Consider the following 22,372-nt stretch of genomic DNA (forward strand, 5'->3'; position numbering starts at 1 on the left):
AAATTCAAAGGACTTAGAATTCACTCCAATGAAAGACATTTCTATGAAGATATACAAGACCATTTCTACTCAACGTTTGCAGTATACCCATTTCCCCAGGTGTCCTCCTAAAACTGTCATTTCTTAGTATTTGTTCCGGGGCATTTAATTATCTATTGCAATTCAACATGGTGGTGGTGGGGCTAAAGACTTTCAGAAAGAAATATATTCCTTTCAAAATCCCAAAGTAATACAAATAAGTCATCAGTCTGGAAACAAGGAGGGAAAGAGATAAATAAAACCCAAGGCCTTCTCCATTGTCTTTCAAAGAAATGTGAATTTTAGTTCTTTCCATTTTTCTACGTGCCCCCTATAATCTATGTTCAGGATAACATTTAAACAGCTGTTTCCATAAAATACTACTAAATAACAGAAAGTTATTTTTCTGTCAACATGAAAGATGTGAAGACAACAGCTAGCAAGCATTGCTGGAAGACACGAGAACGCCAAAGATAGAGAAACTGTAGCCAAGGAGAGTGGATCCTAACTAAATCGTCTCTTTAGCTCTCAGGCTGGTATCCACTGGGCTCCACCGATCGCTTTCCCTGTTATCAAAGACAATAACTTGTCTCTTGCATCTCAGTGGACCTCAATTAGACAGCATTATTGCATTTATGTAAATTATATAAACTTTAAAACTCAGAAACACTTCTCTTTGGCAGCCAGGGCAGTGGGAGCCCTTGGGGTGGTGGCTGGAAGGCACAGAATACTATATTTTTGAGATATCAGTATCTAGTTGAGGCCTGGTCAGTGATTACACCAGTGTGATCACTTTGTAATAATTTCTTGAATTACACTTCTATGATTTTCTCTGTGCTTATTATGCTTTAATAAAAAATAACATGAATTGCTAATTTATGAAATTTACTCTAATAATGAATCAAGACATTAGATGGAAATATAAATAACAGTCATAAGAATTGGGATAAAACTAGATAATTAATAAGAAGGACATTTTTGAGGAGGAATGGCGAGTCTGAAATAAACTTTAATAGGCATATGCTGAAATATCAGCGCATCTCTGGAGTTGCTTAAAAAACCAAGTAAGGGGCAGTTGTGTGACTTTTGGATGAAAAAATATTTGGCCAAGAGTTGAAAATTGTTTAAGCTGGAGAACAAGGAGGTTTAGTACACCACTCACTATTTATATATGTGCCTGAAACTATGCAGGCACATACCATGTTTCATAATATAATTTAGTAGAGTGGTAGAAAAGATTCTATAATAATGTTCTCTTTTGCTGCTGTTCTTATCAGAGAGAGAGAGAGAAAAAGAGAGAGAGAATGAAAACACAGCCACCCAAGCAGAGGGAAAGATCATGACTTCCAATGTAATATCTGGTGAGTCCTTCTATGACAAATAAACCTTAAAATCACACCCATAGTGACAGGCACTGGGATCAGTTCTGGCATCAGGTACATTCATGGTGGGGGAAAAAAATCTACAAGAATTGTACACTAATTTTACTGGTCAGCTTCTGATTTGCTATATATTTTTCAGAATAAAATAATAGAAACTGTCAAAATAAAACCTTAGCTCTAGTAGTTATGGCCATTCCTACCACCATTTCAGCTAAACCTACGTGTAGAATATTTTCACTTACACACAATGTCGGGTGTACATCCTGCAGACAACGTATCATACCTTTGTCTACCAAGGCCATTGGCCCAGAACTTCATGCGAGGCATTGCATGTTGAGACAAAATCCAATGATGTATTTAGTTAATATGAGAGAAGGTCTCTAGCTTGGCTGTTTCTGCAGGGTAATTCATAGTTTTATCCAGGAGATAGATATATTTGATTTTAACTTCATTTATGTATTATTTCAATGTTTAAATCTTTTTTTGGACACTTGCTGGAAAATTTTTACAAGAGAGTTAACAAACATGCTTTTTATGGAATAAAATTTTCAAATGAAATAGTTTTTGGTTCCATATATTAAGCTTTAAAAACTTGATGGCAAACTAAATTCAGTGTTCTAGCATGTGTAATACACAATTCACTATCCTACAGAGGTAATGCTGGAGTGGAGTGTGGGATTCTGGTTAGCTCCAACATTAAAAAAGGAAAAAGTTCAACCAAGTACACATTTGTACAAGGCATAAAAATTTCTTCCTCATAATGTGTAAATACTGGGAGCAGATTATCTACTTTCTCTGCAGTGTCTTGGTTCTTTTTCTTATATATGCATCAGAACTGGTCCTAGAATAAATAGTACAAGCAGTTGCTTAAAAAAATAAAAAAAGGAACAGACCAAAATTGAGAATTATCTGCTTCTTAAGGACCATATTGTCATGCTAACAGCTTCTGATAATGAAGTAGCCACTAGTTAAACAAATTTGCTCTGTTAAACATAATCACTGTCTGTTCTTTCTCTAGCAAATGACAGAATTTAAACTTAGATAAAAAAGAGAATGCTTCTCTATGAAAAGTATATAGGTGTAATGTATTACAAAGGAATCATGAAAACAGAAGACGCATATATTTACAATCACTTGTTGATGTCAGTGACTTCAAAGCTGTCACTGACACCTTAGTAGCGCTCTATTGTACTGATTATAGAAATTTTATTGAAATCAAGTTCACAGATGATGTTTTTAATCTGCAGAGCAACAAGGAATGCATCTCCAGGAGAAAGAAAACAGTCATGTGCCTAGCCATAAGGCATCAATATAATGTCAGAAATGAATGCCTGATTTTTATCTGCAAAATTTCCAGCTTATGATGTGTTTTCATCATTTTCTTTTGTGTGTAACTACATTCTGGGGTTCAGTTTTTCAGATATCCTGTATTCTTTACCCCAACTGATGTTGGCGATTAGGAACCACTAATGCAGAAATCAGGGAGTCTAGTGGGACCTCAGTATAAAACTCCCAAGATTTTATTATACTTGGGGAGCGTTAAATTGCCTCACATTAGTGGCATTTAGTCTTGATTCAGTGTGTTATTTAGTCTTGAACAGTGAACCTCAGAGTCCAGACGGTTTCCATCTACATTTTCTTAATGACACTATCTAATTCCAGTTAAAAGTATTTCAGAAGACACAGGTTCGCCCAAAAAAAGTCTGGCACATTGAGTATTGAATCATGTTTAATGATATTTATAAGCAATTGAATTTGTATATTCCAGACTTATATACAATATCTTTATAACTTAATGCATTTAAATTTTGACCCATAAATCTTCGGTATGATGAGACAGGACAAAATACTCAAGTAGATTTCCTTTTTCATTGAATAATTCTATTTATATTTTAATTGATAATATTCCTTTGTTAGGCTCACATGAAGGAAAAATGCTTATATGGACTTACTTCCAATGTACAAAATAAGAAAGAGGATGGAAATGATCTGTAATATAAAACGAGGTATATAGTCGTATTAATATGCTAAAGGTTAACTCAATAATATACAAACTGCACAAATCAAACGGCTGTAAATAACAAATGAAGACTCACATTCAAAGGTGTGCAAACTATTAGCTAAAGACATAAATTACTTCGATCAATTCAGTCTTTTCTGTATACCTTTAAATGTATAATATTTTGCTTAACCATACATTTGTGAACTCAAAAACTAGTACTTAATAACATGCAGATAAATAATTCCTTCATGAGAATTAAATAAGACAGAACTGATTAAAATGGGGGAAAACATATACCCACTAGCCTTATAAAAAGCTGAAAAATCAGAGCTAAGTTATAAAGCTACTAATAACTAAAATATCTAAAAGAGAAATTGACTCAAAGATCAGGTAAGAAAGATGAGTAATTAAAATTTTAAGAGACTTAAGATGTGAAACAAATGGAACTCCTCCTTAGGATGTAAAATATGTTCTTAGACCAAAAGAATTTCAAAGTCGTTAAAATCTCAAAGAATTGAAAAACTCCAAAACCCACTAGTTAACTGCATTTCAGTGTTTTGAATGAGTTCAAAATCTACCTCCCATATAAAAATGTGTGGGTACATCTAGAAGGAAATGCTGCTAATTTAACACTAAAAAAAGGAAAAGGATAAAGTTTGCCCAGAGATATCAAAAATTACATGTGGATGGGGTATGACTAAGAATGTTATCACAGCATTAAAAACCATGTGAAAACTCTAGAAACATCATTCATTTGTCATCACGCAGTTATTTAGCATTTATTACATGCCTAGCTGGGTGATGAGTCTCAAGACGCCAAGAGAGTAGGGGACACTAGCAGTCCCCATGTACCCAAAGGCACACATTTTAAGTGACACATGGTAAGTCACACAAAAGCGCTAACATCTGAATAGACGAGCTGCCTACAGAAACCGGCAGGTATGCATGGATGTAAAATGAGCTCTGTTTCATATCTGCACCTCAGAAGGATTTTTACAATGACTTTCAGTTTAATTATATCAGCTGATGTAAACCATTGACACCAACGAAGGAAGAAGAAATGGGACTAGTTCACCAGTTACCGGAGTCATGAGATAATTAGTAAATGGGTTGTCATTTCTCCAAGTAGTAAAATGTAAAATCCAGTGAACATGTAACATATTCAGTTAATCATTCAGCAAACAGTAAATATAGATGAATTGGGGTTGAGAGTTTTCTTAATCCCAAGTTATTTGTTTCCTGCCCACAGAGTTGATGTGAGTGAACTATTTTGATTATGAAAGATTAATTCTTAATTCCCTAATAAAGATGTTGAATTAAAAAATTGAAAAACTGGTGTAACTTGAAGATCTGAGATTTGTTCCAAAGAGATAAAGTAACAAAATAAGAAAATTAGTGAGGTTCAGAAATCTGAAAGTATTCTTATAAAGAGAGAGAGAACAAACAACTCAGAAAAAGGATATTATACAAAAGGAAGAAAAGAGGAAAATAAAAATAATCCTGAAAGAGATGTCCATTCACCCCACAATGGACAGAACTGTTGAGATCGAACTGTGCAAAAGACCCAGAATAAACATACTTGGTCGAGGGCTAGAGTGTGTGAGGAAGCACTCTGCACATGTGACACCCAAGGGACAAAATCCCAGAAGAAACACTTCCCAGGGCATATCTCTTGGAGAGTGAGGTGTTGGGATGGGACATCCTTCAACTCTGACCCCCCAACCCCATGCTCTTGCCACATTACTGTGTTCAATAAATGGCGACGCCTCGCATGACTGCAAAAGACTAAGTAAAACACACTCTACAGTCTCAATCAACTCAAAGTTGGCAGCACACCATGGAAATTATTTAGATGGAAAGAACTTCCACCAAGTGAGGTTTATGGTAAACATCTACCTAGTTGTTAGCAATATTTAAATGGCAATATTTAAATGTGATGTTCTGCCATCTTTTCTTGTGTTATGGTACAGAAGAGCTGGGGAGCAACTTCACAAGGCTCAAAAGTTGGCAAAAATAAAGTCAGATCAGGAGACAGCGAGTGTGATTTTTTTTGGCAACATGAAGTAGACTAACTGCTGTGGGGTATGAAGGCAGGATGGCCCGAGTCGCTTATCCAATGAGGGCTCTCCACAATCCTAGGATTACAGAAAATGTTATGGATTTAGGATATAAAATGGCATTATGTTGACATCATTTTTTTTACTTTATTCAACATAATTCATTACGATATAACCTTTAACACAAATGAAGGGAAGATTTCCACAAATACATTTTGGCTGAAATTTCACTGGTTACTTCCTCTTCGGGATAAACTACTTTTGCTGACAAGAAATGAACAAGTTTCCAATTAACAAATTATTATATCTTTAGTACTATGATGTTTAGGCTGCTTTGAATGGACAGACATCTTAAGAGATGATGTTCAGAATTTCATACCAAATAATGAGCAAGAATGATTACAAAAATGATTTCAAAGATACTGTTTTAACTTGTGGGTTTTCTACATGATATTCCTAAACATAAATGATTGTTTCTGATTTGCTGAGGCTATCAGATTGCCTCATTTGGCAGGCTTACTTTAAATAAGACGTCTATATGCTCAACAAATTTTTGAAGTCCTCATGATAAAAATGCAAATTTTTATTTTTAATTTCAAACCTGCAAAGAATACTTTGTCTTGTTTCATTTTAATAAGGATTGAAATCAAGGATTCATTTTTATGGAAAGCTAAAGTTTAGTAGTTTAGTATTATTAGTCTAGTAAAATTAAAGGCAAAGATAAGCTAAAATACATGAATATTTTACCATCAATGTAAACACTGTCCTTTGAATATAAGACAACAGTCCACGAGTGTAAATTCATTTCCTTGTTCTCAGCCTACCCCTGTTGTCCTCATACGTGTCTGAGCAAACTACATTACAAAAGAAATGTAAGAGGCAACCTCACAAAGTGCTCATAATGAGAAGGCAAGTAGCTGGTCAGAATGACTGCTGATAAAAAAGGCTTTCATCTAAAAACTGCACGGTCATATTCTTTATGGCTCTTTTCTTAGACATTAAAGAAAGCACATGTGATCCTATTTAGTAAAGTACATTTTTTGTGAACACACCTACTTTGGTGTAAAAGAGGTTTCTTGCTATTTTTTATTTTAATGTTACAGAGGTATAGAAACTGAAAACCTTGGCGTTTAAACAATGATCTGGTTTGTATCATCAAGTAGATCATCATTTCCTGGCCATCCTTTTATAAAGAACAGGGGTCGCCTCATCAGATTTCTTTTAGAATTTACAAAAATAACTAAATGTACAGTGATTTTCCCAAACAGGAAAATGTACATTATGATCATTTAAAAACGAAACACATGTTTAGCAAAAGGAAAACTGCTACCTCAATAGTTATTTAAGCATCCTGATTAAAAGCAAGTAATTAGTGTCAATTTTTAGCTTCTTTTAATTACGTAAGGGATGTGCTTTTCCACTCAGAAGATGAGAGTGTTTCCATTCCTGATGACAAATGAGGCAAGCTTTGCCTACACCGCTGGGGGCCTGGGAGCAAAATGGCCAGGTATGGTTTATTTTATAGATTTAATATGACATTAATTATAAAATTGATCATGCCTATTAAATCAGAACCATGATGGAATTTTTAAGAAAATTATTTGAGCCTAAGTTAACATTAAAAACTACAAGAACAAGATTGAAAAAAAATTTCAGATGTGGTCAAATTTCAATGTGAAATAAGGACAGATGTAAACAACACTGCTGCCATTTTCCTGCTTATTTTTCAGCCAAGTCACATTTTACCCAAAGCCTAATTCTGAGCAGCGTAAGCTGGCTAAAGCAGAAAAAATAAATGGTTATTTAGAAACTAATTTATTCTAATGCCTATCTGGAGAGCATGTACACACACCGTCATTTTCTTGCTGAAATGATAGATCCGTTGTTTTTATATGTAGCAACACACATAGCTGCCAACTGTCTCAGAATCCCCAAAATAAGGCTTCTCAATGGAAACACTAGGTTCTTGAGAAGTAGAGCAATGGGCCTTACAGTATAGGCAGCATTAATATCCTTGCTAATCCAAACTGTGACTGTGGTCCTTAAAATTAACAAAAAAAGACTAGCCTGGAAAAAATTATTTGTTGGATATTTAAAATTTCCTTTCTATGACGATGTGAATGGGGTTTAGTAAGAGCAAAAGAAGATGGATTGATATATTTTTTTCATAGCTGAAGTAAACGTATCAGCTAATCTATACTTACAGCAAATATTGGTATTTACTCATAAAGCCAACTTTCCATTATTCTGAAGCATATCCTTGTTCCAATTTGGCCTTGAAATTACTGATACTCTCTCTAACATGTGGGCTGGTGGAGTCAATCAAGAGTGAGGAGATATGGTTCAAAATTGGGAGCTGCCTGATTTTTAATAACAAACTGAAAATCCAGAACTTAGTCTGCATCAGAGTCCTCACTTATTCAAACTCGATGTTGAGGCTACTTGAAATCACCGCTATGTATCAACGGGGGAGTAATCTTTAGACCTTTATTATCCAAATCACACCCTAGCCTGTTAGACCTCTGCTCCCTTTCGAGTGTGTGTGCTCACCTTATTTATCACAAGGCAGAGTTACGTGGCACTGACATGCTAAAATACCATACTCTGGGCTCATGGCTCATCTAAACAATCTGAAAAGCTGAGCACAATTCTTCATAAAGCACCCGGTGGTCTTCCATCGCCATCACAATGTCTGATTGCCAGGGCCTGCCTACTCTTGCTATCACGGTCCTGTCTGTCCTTATCACCAATATCGAATCAGAGCTGTCACATTCCCACCACAATCAACCTAGCCGTGACTTCTGCACCACCCACGTCTAGTATTTTCTTCCCCATAAGGATCCGTCCCCACCCCTACCTCACAAATCATGAGAAATGATTCACCTGCAGTCTGTCCCGTCATTATTTTGCACTGGAAGATGCAATTAACGAAACACGCAGCATGGACCCCTATACAAGACACAAGTCATCTTTTGACTGAATTGTGAGGCATTCCATCCTTATCCAATATTAGTTTCTGTGGTTTGACCAAAACACTGAATGGGCACTGGTATTTCTCTACTAACTAAAAGGAAAAGATTCATGTCATCACCGAGCTCCTCGAGGGAATACTCTGCAGGACCTCCGAGCATTTTTGCTGGTCACAGTCTGTACGAGAGGACCACTTAGAGAAAGTGGTCCCCAAACTGCAATGGTCAGCATCTCAATGCGAAAGGAACTATTATTTTAAATGAAGGGAGATGTTCTGTATGGAAACGCCTCCTCTCCCAGCCCTTGGACTCTGGCTAGAGACTCCAGGCCACACCCACGGTGATGAAACCTTGCGGACTGGTCAGGGAGGATGCACGATTTCCCACCTCAGCCTAAGGCGCTCGAAATCACTAAGTAAAGGGGTGTCCAGGAGAAGGCTGGCCCCATGAGGAAAGGACATCTCTCAGAGACTCACATGTCCAGAGCCTATTCCCACCTTATTACCATCCTTCCCAACCCAAGCAAATCGAGTCAGTGGCAGAACAACGTCAAAGGAAATACGAAGAGGACCGGAAAGAGTCTCCAAGCTAGCAGCCAGAGCTATGTGGATGGCCATCACCAGCACATCCTAACGCAGGGGCCCTGCTCCTGGAGGGCAGTCCCCAGGGCGAAGCAGGCCTGAGAGGCACTTCTGTCCTGGTTTCCGAGACCCAAGTGCACCCTATTTGTACGAGGAAGGGCACGTTGCGCTCTCTTCCCGCCACGGGAACACTTTGATGCAGCCTCTGGGGTGATACTTACTCAAATATGGTGGTTTGTAAGGCGCTCGTGTATTAGACAGCAGTCCGTCCAGCTCCTTCCTCTCCAGGGTGCTGTGCAGGGCCTTCTCTTTGCCAAAGGTGGAGAAGGACCGCTCCGCCCCGGGCTGGGCTTCCGGAGCCTCGAACACCTCTGCGTCGGGGACTGAGTCCATGCCGGGCACGTGCAGGTTGCTGCGGTAGTCGGCGGCCTGGCGCCCGTCGGCCGGGACGAAGGAAGGCATCCAGCACCGATCCGAGTGGCCCAGCGCCTTACATTCCTCGGTGCAGTTGGAGAAGAGGTCCATGCCTGCGGGCGAGACACGAGACCCAGAGGTGGGCTTCAGGCACAGCGCGCTCAAGTCACAGGGCCAGGGGCAGAGGCGGGGAAGGCGTCGCAACCGCCTTCACCCTCTTAACCCGGCAGGTCCAAAAGTCTCTCCGCATGGTTTGGGAATTGGTAAGACTCTTGGCCCAAAGACCCCTCAGATAGACGTTTCTAAGCCACTCGGGGTATCTGGAGGGAAAACGTTGGCTGTGAAGTTATTTAAATAGTTAGGAAACAGCGAGCAGACAGAGAATGAGAATTTTTAAAGGAATCTCTGACAACATGGCTAACAGAACGCACCCAAGGGCAAAGTCTTGATCAGCCACAATCAATACTGATGATGCCCCTGATCATTTCTTAACCCTTCGACAGCCAAACACTGACCAGGAGGCTGACATGGTGAGCTCTGGACATGCACCTGACCCGGGCAGGGGAAGACAGACTGGCCGTGCCGGACACGCCCGCGAGGGACAGGCCGATGCAGGCTCTCGGGGCTTCTGGAAAGGATTCCCATCTCCCAGGGACACTCTGCGGCCCATCCTACTGCGGGCCGCCGCCAGAAGGGAACCAGCGACGGTCATTAGTGAATCCAACAAGGAAAAGGAGGGCGGGCGAGCGCAGAGGTGCTCTTGACAAACACCTCATCGTGGTTCCCGCCTGGAAAGCCCGGCCTGCTCCACAGCGCTCCTTGCTTCCTCGTCCTGGGAGAGCTGGCGTGCGAGTGAGGACTTCAGGTTTCACTGTCTCACAGATGGACAAGGCTATTAAATCTTATCTGATGACGACTCAAGGAAGCTCATTCAGTTGCTGAAGCAAAGTATAGCAATTTTCAAGCACTAGGAACTACTGTTTGATATTCGTTTTGATAATTAGCACTATACAGAAAAACAAGAACGTGAGCCAAAATCGCATTTTAATGTCTTTCTAAAAATAGTAACTTATTTATTGAACCTGTTTTAAAACAGGATCAATCTGAAGTACACAAAGCGGGATTAGTCTGCATGAAAGAAACTCTCAAATGTGAGTCTAGGCTGCAAAAATGACAGATCTTTCTTGACCATCAGAATAATATTTATTTAATGACCATACTTGGTTGTTCCTTCTACAAATATCAAGTGTGATTTCAGCTCTTGAGCACGTTCTAGTTTTAATTGCCGGTGGTGTTCTGACATAGACTGATCTACGAGCTTGTGTGTATGTCAACATCTGTCTATACAAAATAAAGGTGATAATTTTTCCAAATTACTGATCCTCTGGCTTACCCACAAGTACTCTGGATTTCTGAATAGATCCCTCCATAAATTATGTTCAACAAAATAATACCAAGCTTCTTATCACATATTAATCTCACCTTATAATGACTTTGTATTTTAAATGGAACTATGTATAATGCCAAGTCTGACTTCTATTATAACATTCCATTGATAATTGTCATGCATAAGTCTGGAAATAAATTACTGATCAGTGAACTGTTGAGGAGTTTAGACGTGAGCTGAAGCTGGGATGAAGGAACCATCCTAAGCGCCGCGTGTCAGACATGTCAGTGTTTCTCTAGACACCAGACAAGTTCAGTTCTTTATCCTGTCTCTGCAAGGAGATACGTAGGAAGAAACAGAGAAAGGAAGGCAATGGCCCCGGGACACATTGACAGACTGGGTCACTTGATCGCCAGCCATCCTTGTTGTCAATATGAGGACTTAGCAGTCGTATGCCCTCCATGGATAGGGGGGTAGGAGCCACAGGGTCCCAACGCACCACCAATGCTCCCTATGAAAGAGTGATGGGGAAACGACTTTCTTGACAGCTGAAACTCCCTTTAGGGTAAAGCCATTTTAAGCAATTATTTATTTTAAAAATAAATTCAAGTTATGTTAACTTGGAAATGGATGGAATTAATTCAAATAATAAGCTAGGAGTGTATTACCAGAGCCTAATAAATATAGATACTAAGGCAGAGCTTGGAATTAAAACAATTTTTCTACACGTGACTGAAAAATGATCACTTAAAATATCCCACAGGGGACCATCGACAACCTTTCACATCTTTTTGGGTGCTGGTACCCAAGGACTGGTGATTCTGAAGATGATAAGCTCACACACATAAATGTTAATTTACTATGTTGATGCTGACACCAACTTTCCTGCTTAGCTGCTGGTTGATAAGTGAGAAGGTGCTTTTGGTCCAATTTGGTTTCATGGGTAAATTCTACTCAGTGTGCTCATTTTTTTTTTCTCTTGATAGCTATGGTCTTCTGCCTCTTTTAATTACTAGAGGCAGGATACACGCTCCTTTGATGATGTAGCAAAGTTCTCACGAGTTGAGAACCTGCCAAAATAGTAGATAGTGTGCACTAGAAAAGTGAGGCGTAGGATAGCGGTTCTTTGCGATGACTGGAACGTTAGTTGACAGAATGGGAAAAACACACTAGTGAATAATTTTCTTCATTTAGAGCTGCTCCCCTTGCACAGCTCTCTAGGCCAGAATAAAGACAAGGTACCCTACTCCATAAGAGTCTGCCCCCCCCTTTATCAGACTCCCCCAGAGGACCCCCCAGAGTCTGATAAACAGGGTCTCTCTTCCTCATGAGGTAAATTCCAAGGAAACAAAATTGATTTAAAGCTACAAATAATACATCGATACCCTTATAATTAGGACTAAAGCCACTCACTGAAAATGGGGTTTGCGTTCATTTGTCTTTTAGAGACATAGTTTGAGAACCAAGTAAATGTTTCTCACGTGTCCTCACCTTATGGTGCCAGGGAAAGATCAACACTATTTAACCCTTTTGCACTTATCAGTTGTCCCACACATAGAGTATTTGTATGACCACATTAAGCAGAGGTATGTTTAAGTTTGCTTGGCCAGGAATGAGTGCACGGAGCACTGGAAAGCGGGATGTTATATACGAGAGACACATGAAATGCAATTCCTTCCTGTGGCTCTTGGGGTTTTTGCTTGCCCAAACTGAGTTCCAAGTGAAAGCAAATTTAGCTCCCCCCACCCCCCACCGCCCCCGCCCCATTTAAATGACTTTACAGTAGAAGGCATAACAATTGTGCAGCAGAAAAAAATGCAGGCCAAACCCCGCTTGGAAATTCTGGTAGTTTCTAAAAAAACTTTTTCAACATATATATTTTACTTGCAATCTCTTTTTCTAGTTATTTATTTTTTTCACTTCTCAGCAATAATCTGTTCTGTAAGGCATGACAGCTGATGTGATAGACTGCCTGTTATGCAGAGATATATTTAGACAAATTTTAAAATCCATCTTTTTTAAGTGGCAAGTAACTTGTCCCTTGGAGTCAGAAGCAGAGATATTACCACTGAGAACAAATTGTGATTTCAAAAATATACTTCTGGTCAATTTGTGCTGTTTTCTGGTGACTATAGTAAGAGAAAATTATGTGTCTTTTTCTTCCTCCTAACAGCAAGTCCTCACAAAATGTTGTTTTTTTTTTTAATATGATATATTAATGTAAAAGAAAATTCACACTCAATTCTTTGAGAAAATTTCTAATCTTGCTTTAACTGATTATAATGGAAAAACCAAGCAATATTAACTATAACCCCCCCCAAAAAAGCTACAATTTTTAGGAAAAGATGCTTTAGGGGTGGAGATCTAGCATCACAATTTATAAAAAATTCAAAACATGGACATGGAAATTTTCTGCCTGTGGGTCAACTTTTGAAATGCTTAGACTTTTCTTCATTTTATCTTAACATTTTTTTTTGCCTTATATAGTTTTTCCAGTTACACATCCACATTTTCTAGTTGTAGCTCAGATTTTGACCAGAAACCTGAATAAGTTTTGCAAACTATGACAGAAATTTATTTTATTTCTAAAGTCAGAAGCTAATTTGCCAGCATCTAAATTGTCACTGGAGTTAAGAAAAGGAAATTTGCATCTTGTTGATATTGTGGTAGTGATGTAATGGCTTAATATAGTTCACAGTATTAGCTTGAAAATACTGGCAGTAAAAATCACTTTTTTAATTCAATTTTTAACCATGTAGCATGTATAAATCTCATAATAATAAGTGAAGACATAACCGTATTTAAATGCTAAGTTCTCTTATAACTGAAAGAAAAAATTACAGTTAGAAGAATTTGGCTTTTTTCAAGTAAACTATAACAAGCAACATTAACTGAATCACATGTTAGGTTTCTCTTCATCAATATATGTTTTCAAGAGGCAGTTATTAAAAGTAAATTTATCATCAACCCTAGCATGAGGATGCACATTATTAGTATTCAATAAATGGAGAAAAGTAACTCCTTCCAACTACATAGAGCTCCCAAAATATACTTTCAGTAACATTAACATGTTCAAGCATATACAACTAAAAATGCTGTATCAGTATTCTAAATTAGAAAACAGAAGTCTGGCTTTTAACGCCATACTAAACAACCCTGAAAACATACTCCCTTTAAGTCTACTTTGACTGGGGTTTGGCTATTTAAGCTGTGATTAATCAGGTTTTTTTTTCCTTCTGTGATGGTTTATGCATGCATTTACCGCATCTCCCTGGACGGCTGCCACATCTGACCCATATATCAATCGTGCCCTGAAGAAACATCCAGCACCTTGACAGCACATGGAGAGACAGTGCCACAGAGCCGTGGCCAGACCCCAAGGCCTCACACATGGAGCCAGGTGCAGTGGGCAGCGGACAAAGCTTGTGTGATTCTGTCTGTGTGCAGCTGCCTGGGTGGGCAGAGCCTTCTATGAACAAGATGGGGGACCGCAAATGTCTCAGAGAGAAGACCCAGGCCCGGGGGGGCAGAAAGAACAAAGAAAAAAACCATTCATGGAAGAATAAATTGAAGAAATATCTAAAGACGTGAAATAGAAAGTCACGTTACCATAGACAAGCAAAGTGGGGATGCCGGAAAGTTAGGAAGTTTGCAGAGCTGAGGTCCTCGCCTGCATCGTGTGTGCTGCGTGCAGGACACAAGAGCACAGGAGAAATCAGAGCCTGTGCCTTCCAGTCTTGTTCTGCTCTGATAATCTGACTTTCCCGCCTAAAACTGACCCGAGAGGGGCTTACTGTTTAGTATGGCTTTTTTTTTTTTTTTTTTCCATATCCCAACCCCGGACATAAATGTGCTATGAACAAAATTTCCTAAACAAGGCAAAAGTGGAAGTCACACCTGGCTTTAAGAGGAAATAAAACAGATGCACTTACTGATCTGAAATGGACTTAACTTTGGGGAGACATTTTAGCTCCTTGGAATGAGGTTCATCATACACAGCACAGTATAGACAAGAAGCAAGTTGTTAAGTAAATGCATTTAGAGCTTTCTGCCTCTAGAGCTTTCTACTTAAAAACAGGAAACACTTCAAACCATCCTCACTGTGATATCAGACATATTCAATCCGGGGACAGTTCAGCACACAAAGGGGAAGCTACTACTTCTTAGCGCCAGTGTGTGATGGCAACTCGGCAACGGCAATTATGGGGAAGTCAGTGGCCGCCCTGTGACTGCTAAGGAAATGCATGCGCAGAGCAGGGATTCTGCAATAATGTGTACATGCTTAGGCATTCAAAGACAGGATTTTTTTTTCTTTTTTTTTGCCATTTTGCTAAAGAACAATAAAAACTGCCTTACTTTTAAGAATGTTTCCCAGAACATACCCTGATATGTTAAGTTTCCTTTTAATGCTTTGGCATCTCAACTCCTTTGAAAGCAGCATCATCAAAATGGCAACAGGAGTGCCCGGAGGGCCGAAGCCACTTGGCCCACCCATCGGCGAACCTCCCCTCCGGCTCACAGATTGAGCATTTGGGAGAGGTTGGTTTCTCCGTCTTCCTGAGGCTAATGAGTGTGAGGGTCTGAACTAATTGAAATGTGCATTGAGATCAGAGCGGTGCAGAAAGACACAGGGGGAGCGGGAGCGGGAGGGAGAAAGCAGCCAGGAGCATAAAGCCCACTCTCTTTGGCCAATATGAAACATTTTGTTTCCAAAGTTTTAAAAGGCTGACTGTTGGCTAAATGAGAACCCGAGAAGAGAATGGGAATGAGCCATTCTCAATGTACAGCTTTTTTTAAAGACAACAATAAATCATATGCCATATATAGGCCAAAAATGAAAGGGACTTTGTGCTCAAATATAAACTTCTGGCAAGACCTGGTGTGTTGTCAGGTCCCAGACACTAAATAGATGCTCTGTTCAGTTAGCGTGAAGGCCCGCAAGGGGCAGGGACCTCCGGGATTTCTGGCAGCGCTCAAGTCTCATTAGGTCTGCATATTAATGACTTGCAGCAATATAAAGAGACCCTTGAGCAGCCTCTCCCCTCCTGCCTGCCTTTCCCAAGACCAGGGCCGCCTCCGACACAGCAGCACCAGCCAAGGGAGAGGCTCGCGGAGTCTCTGCTGCTAGGCGACCGCGGGGCGTCACCGCCCTTTGACCCACTGCCTCCGTGGCCCTGGGGGGCCTCCGGGTGTGGGGGGGTGTGCAGAAGGGGCTCTGGGGGCCCCAGCTTCCCTGAGGAGAAGATTCCCACTCCTTGGGGAGGATGAGGCACAATAAAGCTCAGACTCAAGCAGATGGGGGCGCAAGGTGCTCCCAAGGTGGACATTCTCAGAAGCCACAGAAAATCACTCCTTCCATTTCTTAGGTGTCAGATCAGCACAAAACTCACACCAAAAAGGAAAAAAGAAGTTCAACCAGCACCTTCACAGGTAAGATGCAAAGGAAGCGGAAGAAAACCCAAAGTTTATGAAAGTATTGCCATTATCTTAAGGTTCGTATTTTCTATTTTTAAGGGTTGCCTTTAAGTATTATTAGCAGGTGGCAGTGACTGTCACGATCCTGAGGTACTTGGAGGTTAAAGGCACAGAGAGAAAAGCAAAGAGACAAACAAAATAAAGTGAAAACAAGCAGCTGAGGACCCTCCCGGGCATGAGCCACTGAGCCACGCTCCAGCACGCAGAGGCCAGCTCTTGACAGCACACACAGAAAACGGGGGGACCTAAGATGCTTCAGAAACCGACTTTTGTCACCAGGGACGAATGTCCTGAAGCTGGACCCCAAGAGGATGTCCTGCTTGGAGCCTCTCCATGACTTCCACCCTGTTCCTTCCCTCATTCCATCCTGAGGGCAGGCAAAATGCACTGTTCTGAAAAGCAGGGCCTTTGGGTGCCAGGCACCATATCTCCCCCTTAGCCTCTGGTGACCTTTGGCTGGTCAACCAGTTTCATTCATCTTCAGTGACCTCCTCCATAAACAAGGCTCATAATCCCTTGCTTGACGGAAGATGGACCTGACCAGGTGGCGCTCTAGGGGGGCTTGAATGCAACTGGATGCCATTAAAACAGAACATAAAGACAGGGTTCATCTCATCTCGGAGCGTGCTCCACAGGGAGTTTCTAAGGACCATCCCGCGGTCACCATCCTCCTGGACCGTGCAGTTACCAACACAGCACAATACACGCTCTCTGCAGAGCCACTGACAATCAGCTGGCAGAGAATGAGCCAGGACATCATCCATTCTAGCTTGATTAAAAAAAAAAAAAATCTATAAAAGCCCGGGGCCTTGATGTCACTTACCAGCTGACTGGCCGCGGTTGGTGGCGTCGTGGTCACTGTCACCCTGCTCGCTGTCCCCGTGGCCACTGTCTTTAGAGCTTACTATGTCGGCTTCCTGGAATGCAGAACTACAAGTGCAAAGATGCGAATATTAGAATCAAAAAGGTGAAGAAACACAAAAATCATGCTTCTGCCACCACATGGCCGCAGCCGGTGCTGCAGACCCGTCCCTTCAGCTGCCTGCTATTTCTGCACCAAACTAGTTTCCATCACCTCAAGTATAACTCTTGGACACTGAGCCCCAGCAGCTGGATTGAGCTGGTGAAGCAGGTCATGCTTGGGCGTTACCCCCTGATCCAGCCGAGGTCACTGCATGATTTTCATCAAACAGACCATATGTACACACCTGGCTGTGCAGGAAGACACCAGGGGCTGTGTGAGGACACCCTGGAATATACCGAGAAAGCTGCCCACAGATGAAATAGGCCCATTTTTTTTTTTTGGGGGGGGGTGCATTGTCTACCATACACAGGACCAGGGTGTCTGTCTTTCCCTCACTGGAAATTCCGGCTCCCCTTTATGCTTTAATAGCCAATAATACAGCCAACTCCTGCTTTGAGTAGGCAGTAAATCAGCCAGCCACCCGGATAGAGGGGGCAGAAAAAAGAGTCCATACCTGTTCACTCGGCGAGGTCTGTCAACTAGATAGCTGAGCTCTGCTCGCTGGTGTTTAGTCTAGGAAAAAAATAAATAAATCAAGAGCATTTGAGTGCTAAGGGTTTCACTAGCAGTCTGCTTAGCTCCAGGCATGTGTACAGGCTCTCAGGAATTTCCAGTCTGCCTCAGGACCTCAGCCTGGAGATAACCTGCCAGGGCAGGGCCCCATGCAGAAATGCTTCCATCTAGATTTCCAGTAAGGGTAAAATAAAAGCAGAAATGAAAGGCCGATTTTAAATGTGTGTGTGTGTGTGTGTGTGTGTGTGTTTTTAAGGGGGAATGCAAATGACTTCCTAGCCAGGACTTCTGTGCTACTCACTACCTCTCTAGTGGAGTCAACCTCTTTACTCTCTGCAGACCTTCTTTTCATGGCCTAAAAAAGTGTTTAGGTGCATACTGGTGCATACTGGTTGACACAAGAAAAAGAGCACGCTGAATAAGCAAAAAGTTTGTATGTTTTATGGAATTATTTTGTTGTTTATTTTCAAAATGTGCTTAAGATACAAATGAGCTGTACAAATATTCATGAAAGTCAATTAATATTATTCTCTAAGACTCAAATAAATAAAAGAACCTGCCAAGAAAGGAGTTCATAAGCACCGCTCCCTCCCCAACTCCTGCTGTCCCCTCCAAATGCCCTCTGCATCCTGCCCCCCTCCCCCCTTGGCCTTGGCCGGTGCAAACTTCCTTTTACACAAATCAGCTCCCCCCCCCCACCCCACCCCTTCCAACTTTGCCACTTCTCCATCTTTGCAAAAGAAATCAGAATCAATCGACAAGCCAGAATCTCTGATGAAGAAAGCCAACAGCTGCGAGGTACCAAAAACAGTGGCAAGAGGTGATGATGAGCTAAGAGAGAGAGTGAAGAAGAGAGTCTAAGCCTGTCCTTAGTTTGGGCTCCCAGGGGCTGGCCCAAGGAACTTCCTTCAGGTCCACACTGGGTGGGCGTTGGGCTTCAAGAGTGTCTGTCAATGCTGTCCAGGCCCGAACTGAAGGCTTTTCTGCAACCCGAGTTCAGAGGACAAGAATCTCATTCACTAAAACATGCATTGGAGTGTAGACGGCTGTGCAAAGTGAAACAATCTACAGCTTACTTTCACGCGCGACGGAGAGCATCATAAACAAAGCAAAACAGGTTGAACTTTATTGACGCCTGGGACACACGCAAAGAGAAGGACCTTTAAGGCCAGTGCCCAAGGGCCCGTGGCCACGGTGCCCTCACCCCTCCCCACCCCAGGCCGGGCACGGCCCTCGCCCCTGGCCCCCCCAGGTTGCTGAGAAGGGCTTCAAGGATGGACAGGAGGTCGGGATTTTCAAGGAAGAGATGCCAGAGGGAGGAAGCGGTTCCCTGGTGGCACAGCACCAAGGGGAGGGCCTGGAAACCACCGAGTGGAGCGGGGAGCGCAGGGGGAATTGGGGCCCAGAGGAGGTTGAGGTTACACATGAAGGGGGAGGGGCGAGGGTGCCCCCCAGCCCTCCCTCCCTCCCCCCAGGGATACAAATGAGCTAAGATCCTAAAAATACACAGTGCACCGGGGCCCCGGGCGGCTAGAGGAGGCTCTCGGATGGAGGAGATGAGAGATGGTGGTCCTTGCGCTTCAGCCTTACCTCGTTGGACAAAATGCTCCCGTTGGAGATGATGTCGGGCTGCTGGTCGGCGAAGCCGGTGACGATGGCCCCGCAGGGGTTGTGCTCCGCGTCCGTGCTCCTCGACGGGCTGCAGGGCTTGAGGAACATCAGGTCGGTCTTGGCGGACTCGGGGGTCAGGCAGACCTGGTAGCAGTAATTCTGGTTGTGGTGGTGGGAGCCGAAGCCCCCCGACTCCTCCACGGGCACCTGCGCCGGGTTGCTGGGCGCGTTGGAGCTCTGCACCAGCATGATGTCGGACTTGCTGAGCTTCTTCTTGCGCGCGCGGGCCTGGCGGCCGCAGCAGGCCGGACCCCCGGCGCCGCAGCAGCAGCACAGGCAGCAGTCGCTGGCCAGGCACGTGTAGATGTTGAGCTTCTTCTCCTTCTGGCAGCGCACGGCCAGCACGATCATGGCCAGCAGGAAGATGAAGGACACGGAGCCCAGCGCGATGATGAGGATGAGGGTGAGGTCCAGCGAGGTCTCCCCGCCGGCGCCCGCGCGGCTGGGGCGCTGGTGCTCCCCGGCGCCCCCGGCCCCGCCCGCGCCCGCGCCCGGGGGCTCCACGGCGCCGTCCGCCAGCTGCACCACCAGGGTGGCCGTGGAGGACAGCGGCGGCTGCCCGTGGTCGCGCACCTCGATCACCAGCTCGTAGGGCCGCTGGGGGTCGCGCTTGGCCGGCACGCGGCGCGCGGTGCGCAGCTCCCCGGTGCGCCAGTCCATGCGGAACAGGCTCATCTCGTTGCCGCGCACGATGCTGTAGGTGAGCCGCGCGTTCTCGCCGTCGTCCGCGTCCACCGCCGCCACGCGGGTCAGCAGGTAGCCCGGCTCGGCCGCGCGGGGCAGCACCTCGCGCGCGGGGGTGCCGTTGCGCCCGGGCAGGGGCGCCACGAGCGCGGGCGCGTTGTCGTTCTGGTCCACGATGAGGATGTTGACCGTGGCGTTGCCGGCCAGCGCCTGGGGGCTGCCGGCGTCGCGGGCCTCCACCTGGAAGCTGAAGTCCTTGAGCTGCTCGTAGTCGAAGGAGCGCAGCGCGTACAGGTAGCCGTTCTCGGAGTTGATGGACACGTAGGTGAACACGCTCATGCCCTGGATCTGGCACTCGAGGATGGAGTAGGCGAGCTGGGCGTTGGCGCCCTCGTCGCGGTCCGTGGCGCTCACGGCGTAGATGTAGGCGCCCGGCACGTTGTTCTCGGTCACGTACACGTCGTACACCGGCTGGCTGAAGCGCGGCGCGTTGTCGTTCACGTCCGACACCTGCACCTGGATGGACTTGCTGGTGGCCAGCGCCGGCTCGCCGCGGTCGCGCGCCACCACGGTCAGGGTGTAGGCGTCGCCCGCCTCGCGGTCCAGGGGCGCCTCGGTCACGATGGTGTAGTAGTTCTTGAAGGAGGACTTGAGGCGGAACGGCACGTCCCCCAGCAGCTCGCACTGCACCTGCCCGTTCTCGTCCGAGTCGCGGTCGGTCACGCTGAACAGGGCCACCACCGTGCCGGGCGCCGCGCCCTCGCTGACCGCCTCCTTCACGGTGCTGAAGCTGATCTCGGGCGCGTTGTCGTTGGCGTCCAGCACCCGCACCAGCACCTTGCAGTGCGCGGGCACGGCGTTGGGGCCCAGGTCCTTGGCCTGCACGTACACCTGGTACACCGGGCTCTCCTCGTAGTCCAGCTCGCCGCTCACCTCCAGCCGGCCGGTGCGCGGGGACAGGCCGAAGAGCTCGCGCGCCCGCGGCGAGATGTGGCTGCTGAAGGAGTAGACCACCTCGCCGTTCTGGCCCTCGTCGGGGTCGGTGGCGTTGAGCTGGATCACCAGCGTGCCGGGCGGCGAGTTCTCGGGCAGCGACACGGTGTAGACCGGCTGGTCGAAGGCCGGCACGTTGTCGTTGGAGTCCAGCACGCGGATGGTGAGCAGGGCCGTGCCGGTGCGCTGCTGCTGCTGCTGCTGCTGCTGCTGCGCGGGGGGCAGCCCCCCGCCCGCGCCCTCGCCGCCGGGCCCCCCCGCGCCGCCCCCGTCCACCGCGGTCAGCACGTAGCGGTGCACCGCCTGCTGCTCGCGGTCCAGCGGCTTCTCCAGCACCAGCTCGGCGAAGCGGTTGCCATCGCCCTGGGTCTGCACGTCCAGCGAGAAGTAGCTGTTGGGGGTGATCTCGTAGTCGCGCAGGGAGTTGGTGCCCACGTCCGGGTCGAAGGCGCTCTCCAGCGGGAAGCGGGTGCCCGGCGTGGCGCTCTCCGAGATCTCCACCGTCAGGTCCGGCTCCGGGAACGCGGGGGGGTTGTCGTTGATGTCCAGCACCTCGATCTCCACCCGGAACAGCTCCAGGGGGTTCTCCAGGAAGACCTCCAGGTGCAGGACGCAGGAGGGGCTCTGCTTGCAGATCTGCTCGCGGTCGATCTTCTGGTTCACGTACAGCACCCCGGTCTCCAGGTTGAGGTCCAAGTAAGGGGTCCGCGAATTGGGCACCGTTTGGAAGCGGCGAGCCGAAAGTTTTGTAATGTCCAAGCCCAGATCTTCAGCGATATTCCCCACGAAAGTGCCATGTTCCTGCTCCTCCTGCACCGTGTAGCGAAGCTGGGAAAAGACTCCCTCCACCATCCAGAGCCAGGCAAAGAAGAATAGCACAATCATCTCCAACGGGAAAGGAAGCAGCTTCCCGCAGCCCGCCAGCCACCCGCTCGCCTCCCCCACCGCCACGGGAAAAAAAAAATTAAAAATGACAAATAAAAGTGCGCGATGTGGGGGCCCCCGCGGCTCTCTGTCCTTAGAAAAATCTCATTCCTGTCGCCTCCTTTCAGGGCTTCCCCCAATCCAGCCTCATTTTTCAATCCTAGCGCAGGAAGGGTGACAGGCGTACCCTCTCCTCGCCCGCGAGCTTCGCGCTGACCAATTAATAAGCTAATAAGACAGGCGGCAGCGTCCTTTATCCCGGCGGTCTTGGCGCAGCG

General features: G+C 45.0%; 1 protein-coding gene across 1 annotated transcript; it reads right to left on the reverse strand.

Annotated features, from left to right (window-relative positions):
- Positions 1–3,348: 3,348 nt before the first annotated feature.
- PCDH10 (protocadherin 10) lies at positions 3,349–22,055 on the reverse strand (the record flags this gene model as incomplete). The annotated part of the gene is made up of 5 exons (XM_084244965.1): positions 3,349–3,389; positions 9,231–9,536; positions 17,109–17,215; positions 17,764–17,822; positions 19,413–22,055. The coding sequence occupies 5 exons, from the start codon at positions 22,053–22,055 to the stop codon at positions 3,349–3,351; spliced, it is 3,156 nt and encodes a 1,051-aa protein (XP_084101091.1).
- Between the last annotated feature and the right edge of the window lie 317 nt (positions 22,056–22,372).

The sequence above is a fragment of the Talpa europaea genome (assembly GCF_964194135.1).
Source record: "Talpa europaea genome assembly, chromosome: 10".
Taxonomy (NCBI): Eukaryota; Metazoa; Chordata; class Mammalia; order Eulipotyphla; family Talpidae; genus Talpa; species Talpa europaea.